Source organism: Vanellus vanellus, assembly GCF_965231255.1.
Source record: "Vanellus vanellus genome assembly, chromosome: 2".
Lineage (NCBI taxonomy): Eukaryota > Metazoa > Chordata > Aves > Charadriiformes > Charadriidae > Vanellus > Vanellus vanellus.
Genome location: NC_138906.1, coordinates 21323791 through 21333623, shown reverse-complemented (window position 1 = coordinate 21333623; position 9833 = coordinate 21323791). Strand labels below are relative to the sequence as shown.

Sequence of the window (9833 nt, the reverse complement as noted above, 5' to 3'; positions counted from 1 at the left end):
AGAACCCTTACTGTGCAACCATGTAACTTAACAAACTTTAACTGAATTAACAGTTAGACTTCCATTTTCGAAATCTAGTGCATAAATTTAATGGCTCATTCTAATATTTATTATTCAACCTTTTGACATTTATTTGCAGCAGTTGAATTGAGGTACTGGTGCATTATTAGCATTTAAACAGTAAAGTGTTCCAGCTCTACCATAATAACTGAGTTTAACTTGAGTCTTTAGCCTGAAGTACTCTGTGGAATGTACCAAAAAAAACCACAACCCAAATGCAACAGAACCAAAAAAAAAAACCAAAAAAAAAAAAAACCAAACCAAAACAAAAAAACACTGTTGTAATGGTAAAGAAAATAGTAATCCGGTTTCTGTCTTCACAATGTGATAAAACAGGATTCCAAAAGTGTGTATAGCATTAATGGGCTTGTACAAACCATCCTGCAGAGTTTAAAAAACGTAAGAAAGTTAAAGGTGGTTCAAGAAAATATTTTCCAAACTATTTTATTAATTAAATTTCCTGAATTTGTGGCTAGGTGGAAGAGGTATTGCAGAACCGCCCAGCTGCCATTTCCATACAGGATGGGCCTTGTGAGGTGGTTGGGAATCCTTAGTGGTGTTTAAGGAATAAGCTGGCAACAAATCCCCATCATTGCCAATAATTAGTGATGGTGGACAGGGAAAATTTGCCATGAAATTAAATGGCCTTTTCACTGCTGATGCTACATTGCTGGCTACCCTTTTGCGTCTATTGTTAACTGTAAAATCATCCAGTGTTCCTTCATGTGTCTCGATTTTACCTGTAGGACGTGGGCTTCGAGCTGATTTCAAATTTGGTTTGACTGGAGGAGTCTGCAGTACAGGTCGCTTTCCCAAAACCAGTGTCCTGTAATTTTTTCTCACCCTTGCTCCAAATTTATACTCCCCATCCTCAGGTTTTGGAGTACCTAAAGTGCATGAGAGGACCTGACTCTGAGTCAGCGGGTTAAAGGAAGTGGTTTCTTTCTCAGTGCATGCAGAATCTTCCTTGGTTGTTAATAAAGCGTCCTGGTTATTACTCTCAGTCACACCGTAAAACTCATCCTTAGTATCATTGCACTCACACTTTAGCTTATGTGTTGTAAGGTCAGGCTCATACTCGTCGTTCGCACTGCTGTCCTCTATTTTGATTTTAATGCTGTGCAGGAATGGCAATGCCTTATTGCCTGTATCAGTGCACTGGAGCTCAGCTGCTGCTGCTGCCCCTGGAGAAGCAGCATCCTCCTCAGGATCAGTTTGTAAAGAGGGCAAATCCGTGGCAAATTCAATACAATGAGGGATTTTGGAATCTTTCTCTGAATTTGCTGCCGCTGATGAAAAATCATTATTTAAGAACCTAGCAGCTATTGTATTGTTATCTGCACGGTGTGTAGTAGTTGCTTGAAGGCATTTCCTTGCCTCTCTGAGTATTCTTTGTTGTGGAAATGCATTGTTTGTCTTTGGGCTAGGTGAAGAGGCCCCCTTTGCAACACAGTTAATTGTTAGGTCAGTACTCTTGGCATTATTGGAAAATTCAGAGTGTGGGAATGTGATCTCGGATACCCTATCATCTCTTATCTCCGCGAAGCAGCTCCCCAGGCCGCCGGAGCAGCGCAGCGCCGGGGCGGCGGGAGCCCAACCGGCGCGGCCCCACTCCTCCGGCAGCTCCGGCTTGACTCCACCGGGAGTGCCGCGGAGGGCGGGCAGCCCGCCGGGCTCCACCGGGGCCGGGGCCGGGGCCGGGGGCCGGGGGGCGGCGGCGGCCGCCAGATGGTACAAGAAGTTGGCGTGGACCACGCCGGGCGGGCTGCAGAAGCTGGTGCGCCTGAAGCGGATGCTCTGCACCGAGACCTGGCTGGAGACCGAGCTGGAGTCGGAGTCCGAGGTGCTGTCCTCCTCCTCCTCCTCCTCTTCCTCCTCCTCTTCCTCCTCCTCCTCCTCCTCCTCCTCCGAGCTGCCCTCGCTGGAGTCCGAGGCGCCGCTGCCCTCCTCGTCCTCCTCCTCCTCCTCGTCCTCCTCCTCCGAGCTGCCTTCGCTGGAGCTGGAGAGGCTGGAGCCGCAGTCCGAGTCGTGGGCGGCGCGGCCGGAGCAGCAGCTGGATTCCGAGTCGCTGCTGCCGCTCTCGGGGAAGGCGGGCGGCGGCGGCGGCGGCCCGAAGCCGCGGGGCAGCGGCAGTGGCAACCGCGGGGCGCCGCGGGGCCGGCAAGGCCTCGGCGCGGCCAGGGGCCGGCGGGCGCCGCCGGGGGGGCCCAGCGGGCCGGCGGCGGCGGCCGCCCCGTGGCGGCGGCGGCGGCGGCAGCGGGCGGGCAGGGGCGGGGGGCCGGCGGCCGGGAGCCGCGGCCGAGCGACGGCGGCGGCGGGCGGGGGGCGGGCGGCGGGCGGGCGGCGGGCGCGGAGGGGAGCGCAGCCGCCCGCCGCCGGCGGCGTTTCATAGTTTACGGGGGGTTTGCAAGGCGCCCGAGCGATTTCTGGGTAGCTGTGGCCAGTGTATTTACTAAAAATGTGAGGTAGATGAGAGGCCGGTAGCAAGGCTGTGTCCCCCGGACGCAAAGCTTTCCTCCGAATGGGCAGCAGGGGCCGGGGAGAGTCATTCAAACCCAGCCAAAGTTTGTTCTCCTTCCAGAAGCCGGAGAAGGGGTCGGTGGGTGCGAGCTCCGGCCGGAGGTCGGTGGTTGACAGCGCCCGGCTTATTTTCCTCCGTTTCGTCTTAAGGACCCGTTCGGTTTTGCAGGATGTGTAAAGGGCTTCCACGTCCTCTCTGGAGATCAGGGTGCATTTGGCAGCGTGGAAAGCGATGGAGTTGATGGCTTTGAGTTTCCTCAACTCCTCCAGGTCGCAGTGATGCTTTTTTACTTTTAAATGATCCATTCGCTTGTGCACGGTAGTTCGCGGGATGTTTTTGAGCAGGTCTGTAAAAACCTGGGAGAGTGCAAACATTTGCTTTCCTTTAATGATGAGGTAGCCGAGCCTCACGCCATCCACCTCTTCAAAACCCGACTTCAGGTCTCCCATTTCGTGAATTAAATTATTCCCAGCATTTGTAGAGAGAGAGAGAGAGATGAAAAAAAAAAAAAAAAGGAAAAAAAAAAGAAAAAGCCACACACACACAATCCTCAGCCAGATGCTGTATTTGTCTCAAGGCATCCTGCTAATAAAATATAACAAAGGCTGTTATTCCTGGTGAATGAAGTGCCAAACTTTAGACAAAATTAAAAAAAAAAAAATTAAAAAAATACCGTGAGGCTACAATCAATATGTAATCTTAAAAATCAGGTTTGCCAAAGTGTTTCTCTAAGTTGCTGCTGAAGATCAGTACCTGTTCCCTTTCATTCCCTGCTTTTCCATTGGAAACTATGATAATGGAATGTGAAGGGAGGAAGAGAAAAGAAATGCAGCTGCTATTCCCGCCGCTGCTTTAGCTACAAATAAAATGACAGAGTGAAGTGAGCTCGTCCGGAGACACCTTCATCAATTAATTCCCCTAAAGCCAACGCTGATTGGACACTCCTGACAGGTGATGCAATAAAAATTGATATTCCACCCCTTCCCCCAAAAAATCTCCCACTAATTAGCATACCCTTATACTGCCACCTCCCCTCCCAAAGTAAATAATACAGTTAGTATATAAATCTTTCTATTAAACAATCCGAGCTCAAACACACTCAGACCTCTCAGACTTCTTCGTCGCTAGCTTCCGAGGAAGGATTTGCATGCTTTTTCCCCTATCGTTTCGTGTATTTTTAGCCTATTTTGGACAAACGTTGCTCTTTTGTGCATGCCGTGAATTTAAAGGACATAAGTCTGATCGTGGCGATGGAAAATCCTTCGGTAACGTAGCCGCTTTAAACTAGCATTTTATTCTGCATTGTGTGGAAAATGAAGCTCAGCGAAAACGTGCAGAACAGCCTGGTATTTCCCTTGCTGAGGCTCCAAAGTTAAATGCTCGGTTGTTAACGAGAGGGAATACTTACATTTTCGAGTTTCTCTTCATTTTCCTCTTCTGCTTAATTAGCTTTTTACAGCCGGGAACTAAGGTTATTTTGCTGTCTGAATATCGCGGGTTCCCGCACCGTGATACTGTAACACTTTTAACTGAAATTCTGCCCGAAATATTGCAGGAGAGGGGAGGAGGAGGACGTGGGCTCACGTCAGACCCATAACAAAGCATAGATAAGCCAGAAATGTATACACTTTTCACAATTAACCGTGCTGGATCACGAGCTGGAATGTCCTATAGTCCCAGAGCCCACGTCAGGATTCCTGCGCGCTGATTGCTTCCAGCAGAGAAAGGAGAATGTAAAATATCCAAGGTGCTTCCAAGAGGCTTTACGTAATAACAAAAAAGTGCTGGCACACACAATCTGCGATATTGCAACGGGCTAGGATGCTTCTGGCTCGCAGTTTGCATATTCCGCTCGGAGTAGCCCTGCCGCAGCTTTTTGATGTTCCATTTATAGCAGCCCCTTAAAATCAATTTGAAGAAGCAGCATGAAGGTTTAACCTCTTCTTAGGAACGTTAAATTAGTCGAGTGTCAGGACCGAGGGTTTCGCAAATGTTGCGATAGCTGCATGCCTCTCCCTTGTCACGTTAAAGTGATGCTGCTTGCGGTTTGCACGTTAGGCGCTGCAAAAAAAAAAAAAAAAAAAAAAAAAAAAAATCACCAATCTCTGCTGTGCGTCCAGTGTTCCGCTGGATACAAACACGAGCACTTTTATGTATCACCGCACATCCAGAATTAGACAGATCCGCGAGATTAGTGAGACATCTCATATTTCTGGAACTTGAAAAAAAAAATCGACAGAGGAGAAAACAAAATTTTAAAAAATTTGAAAATCTTCAGTCCCGAACGTCAATATCCGCTCCGCGTATTGGCAATATGGTGCGTGGAGTTCGTGTTACCCCGTCAGGTACAGCTAAAATAAAGAGCATAATCGCTCTGTAAAAAAAGCAGCTTTGCACGCCAAGGCGAAATGCAGGCGAGCCCCCAAATTCGCAGGAATTCTAGAGAGAAGTGGGAATTTGGAGAAGTGCATCCGGGAGTGGAGGAAGTCTATTCAAGGGAGCCTCTAACTCAGAGGGCTGAGATTGGAAAAGTCAGCCCTGGACTACTGTTGCTCTCAGCGCAGATGTAATCGCCGCTGTTCAACTTAATCCATGTGTGTGCGAACCGCGATGCCTAGTTCTTCCCTTTGAAACCCAGGGATAGGATTCCCATCCGAGCGAGCAGAGCTACGGCAAATTACATTTTGTCCCTCGAATTAGAAAAGGATCATTGAGTGGATCTCGTGATATTTCAGCCTTTAAACGTAACCGAGAGGCAGCGGTGAACAATGCCTCGGCACGGCTCAGACCATCCGCCGAGTTCGCCTCCCCTCCTCGCCTCGCATCTGGATCCCCCCCAGCCTCGCCTTCCTCTCCTGTGAGAGGCAGCCCCGCTCTACGCCGGGGCTGAAAGCAAAGTTTCGAGAGAAAACAGCTGCTGGAGCTAAAAAGAAATCATCGGAGCCTTTCTAGAGCTAGAGACAATAAGGTCGTTTAAAAATTCCTCCTGATGTACTTATATGCTGCCAACACCCCCACCCCCTCCCCGCTGCTCTCCTCCCCCTGCTTTAAGGTTAAGGCTATGGAGTCAACAGTAAAGGAACAGTAAACTCCGAGAAAGCCGCTCAGAAGAGGCTACCAAAAGCCCCCGTGGGTCGAGAAGTCCTTTATTCGCCAGGTAGTTCAGCTGTGTTGGCTCCCCGAGTAAATCCACGCGTGTGTTCGCACGCAGGGAGCCGCGGGCACACGCACCCGCCTCCACGTCGCGCCGGTGACAGCCTGGCAGTGGGATTCGGCAACTATTTAAAAAATGCGTTATTTTGGTCGGTTCGATTCCGGCGCTACCAAACGGTTAAAACTGGTGGCGGCTCTTCGGCAAACCTCGGTTTCCCCCAAAGGTGCGGCCATGAGCGCGGGGTCGTGGCAGAGCCAAATGTCGACAGGCAGCAAAGCCACCAGAAGTCTTGGGGAAATGTCACACGCCCAACCTACACATCCCCACCGTATACTTACACCCGCTTTCGGCTGCATATCTTTCTCCGCATCTCACCCCTCTTTCTCTACTTCTCCATCGTTTGTTTGGGGGGGATTGTTTGTGTGTGTGTGAGTGTGTGTGTGTGCGCGCTTTCCCTTGGCCATCAGCACACTTTGTGTATCCGGGGTCGTCTTCAAGCAGGCTGGAGGGAGATCCTCCTAAAGAGCCGGCGGAGGCCCCTTGCACACGCACACGCACATTAAAGGCAGGGGACTTGAAAATGGATTTGCACGCACACAGGGGACTGCGATCAATAGCCACCAACATTTACGGCTTAGATTGTTAATGCGAAAGCTGGCCAAAAGAATGAACATGAAAAATTAAAGGTGTCTGGTATCAATTACGTGAAAAGTTATGCAATAATTTACTTACGGGGAGCCAGGGTGTGTGCTTGCGTGTTCGTGTGTCCGTGTGTACGTCGTGCATGTGTGTGCAGCCCCAGATGTATATGTAGCTATCTCTCAAAAGCAAGGGAGTTTCTTTGTTAATTTTGTGGACTGTGTCACCCTTGCTGGTGATCAAAGATGAACATGATTAAAGGGCTGGATGTTTGTCTCACATTTCTTACGATAAGGACGCCCAGAGATGCCCGGTTTTGCCAAATACATATACATGCAACTACAGAGAGTTGTGTGTATAGGCGCACACACACAGAGACTATCAATCAAACATGCTCCTTTTCACGTTGAGTAGCGTGCAATCTGCAATCTACACTCTATAGGCAGTAGTGTTTCAGTCTTGAAGCTGTCTGGCCGAAGGATAAACCTCATTAGAAAAGAAAGAGCAAAATAATATTCATAATACCTCGCTGTAGACCTATTCCCATTTATTGGAAATCGTATACTTTCATTTTTGTAAACTTGTGCTAAAATATATATGCTCACGGGGAAGTGCTTAAACACGTCGTTCCAGAAAGAAAATGTGTGTAACATTTAAAATACTCCTTTTACGTGATGTTTTGATTTATTTTCATAGTATGATTATGTTTAAATACCAGTGCAATTCAGCCTGACCTCTTCCTTCTGCAATGAAGTAACGCACACACCATTTACAGTCTTTTAAACGTTTCGTTGGGAAATGCAACAGCGATGTCCACCAGTAGTTGTACTAATGGGGAGAATTCTTTTGAAAATCTTCGGGAAAACCTAAGAGGTCATATGCATTTTCACACTAGGATTGCCACATTATTAGAGCATTATTATTATTTATTATTATTTGTTAAGTGCTGGACCATGTCTTCAGGTATTGACAAGCATTAAATAAACCTTTTGCTTTCATGATGCTGGGCAGAAATATATATTTCGAATGAGAACTTGTTTTCTAACCCTATACCTTGCTTTTAGATATTGCTGGACATATTTTGCTCAAGGAGGACACAGAAAGCAGCTAGGGGCTATCACAAAGAGTCCAGTAACGTAAATATAATAGGGTCAAAGAACAGTATAATAGGATCCTTCTGCTATTTTAAAGTCAGCCAAATGTGACTGTAGTACCTAAAATTTGCCATGAATTTTAGTATGACAACAAATCAGAATGTATAATCAAATGTCCTAAATGTGTAGGACAAAGAAATGCCAACCATCAGTCTGAAAAAAAATCATAATCTGTCTAACACTCTTATGCCTAGGAGTTTCAGCGTTGGGTTCCCCCCCCCGCCTTTTTTTTTTTTTTTTTTTTTTTTTGTAAACAAAGCAGCAATGCAGAGTTCTGCTAAGTGCTTTTTAAGTTGTGTTTTTTCCGTGGGGGGTGGGGTGTCACTTGCACACTAGAATTTTGTGCAATTTATAATCACCACGGGCTGAGACTATTTCTTGAGTTTGGTACTCCTGTTAGTTTTAAAATACTTTTTAGCAGGAGTTTCTGGACACATACTACATGCCATGTTGTTTACTGACCCATAATCAAAATGCAGTGACCTTCTACCCTTTTTTTGCCCCTTGACCCATGCTGAATTCAATGCAGCCTTTATAAATTTGCAAATCCTTGGACGTAAAGGGGATTTGGTGAGGCTTTGTTCTGAAAGGATCCTAAAAGTTTGCATTTTTAATTAGACAAAGGTAAAGCAACAAACATTGGGAAATAAGATCCTCTCCTGCACATAGGTGATTGCTCTTAATTTCTACACTGGGGAACTACATCTTAAAAAACACCCTGCAAACTGAAAAGCGGTTGCAAACGTAGGAGATCAGGAGGTTATGAATTGCACCAAATTAGCAATGTGGTACAAATCACTTTCATGACGTAAGGGATGGCCAGGCCACAATCTTCCGGCGCTCCTCATCTCCAAGGACCGTGTGGATCCTGGTGACCTGGGGAGAGGGGAGAGCCAGCGATTTGATCTGGAGCTACAGGCGCATTCCCTTATCTCCTTTGCTATCAGTGAGTTTAAAGGACACCGTAATTATGATGGTGATAAAACAATGCCCGCTTATGTGTGCTGAATAAATAAAGAATGTTTACAGCCCCAGAATGTTTCAATTCCAATTAAACGCTATCAAAGAAAAGCTTCTCTCTCTCTCTCTCTCTCTCTCTCTCTCTTTCTCTCTTTCTCTCTTCTCTTTCTCTCTCTCTCTCTCTCTCTCTCTCTTTCCTCTTTCCCTCCCTCCATCCCACTTCCCCCACGACTCCCTATTACCTTGTTGGTTGTAATATGGCCCTATGAAATAAACCGGCCTTCCAGTTTGCTATTAAGGACTCATCGGGAGGAGGGGGAGGAGGAGGAGGGGGAGACAACACGCACTGCCGGTCCCACAATTACTTGGGTTGCCTGCATCCTCTTTTTTTTTTTTTTATATAATTTATTTATTTGTTTATTTTTCAATTGGCAAAGGCGTGATGATGCGGGGGGGGAGGGGAGGAGTGGGGGCACTTAAGGCCCCCGCTCCAACCACTGGCCGGGGGAGTTGGGCTGAATTAATCCGTGTCGCCCTTGGGCGCTGGAGGAGGGGGCTGCTCCCCCCTCTCTCCCTCCCCTCCCCTCCCCTCCCCCGGGGGAGCAGGGGTCTCCCCACCGCCCCTCTCCCGTCTGCCGCGGGGAGCCCTGGAAACGGGAGCCTGAAAATGCATCCCGCTCCCTAAAACACAAGGATCATTTCAAATATTCATTGTATCAGCAAATCTCATCATAATCAGATTAAAGCAAGGTTTGGGGGGAATTGCCTGTGTGGCTGGGTGCGAAACACCAACCGGACTACAAAGAGAGCAGAAAACGGGTTCCTCTCCCCTGCCTTGGTCACACGGGGGGAGGGAAATGAAAAGCAGTAATTTTTTGCAAGAAAGGGACACTTTAAAGAGCCTGTGATTCTCCACTCCCCTGGTAGCACGTTCCTCTCGGAGGTTGTTTCCCATTAAACTTTATGCTTAATATTTCTATATGATGCTCTTATTTATTTGTTTGTTTTAAACTCCAGAGATAAACGATTCCCGCTGCAGAGCACACTGAAGTAGATTTTCTTCAGGCCAGTTTGCTCTCAGCTTCTCTCCGCTGAGGCAACAGCTTTTCTACATTCAAGCTTTAAAATGTATATTTCATTGAGTTGTCTGAGGTGAAATGTTTATATCCGTGTTGTGGAAGTGAGTGAGGAACTGAATGCGTTTTCAGGTCTGCTAGATATACGCAGGCCCTTTTCCTTTTGAAAGTTTAGACCTCCAATACCCTCAATTCTACAGGCAGAATTAGGATGGACTTGGAGGTCCTAAACGTGACCATTCACTAAGGCGGGGGGCTACAGCTTGCAA

At 47.5% G+C, this 9833-nt stretch overlaps 1 protein-coding gene across 1 annotated transcript; it reads right to left on the bottom strand.

Annotated features, from left to right (window-relative positions):
- Positions 1-507: 507 nt before the first annotated feature.
- SKIDA1 (SKI/DACH domain containing 1) lies at positions 508-3030 on the bottom strand (the record flags this gene model as incomplete). The annotated part of the gene is made up of 1 exon (XM_082499298.1): positions 508-3030. One exon carries the CDS (start codon positions 3028-3030, stop codon positions 508-510), a length of 2523 nt encoding a protein of 840 aa, XP_082355424.1.
- Positions 3031-9833: the final 6803 nt, after the last annotated feature.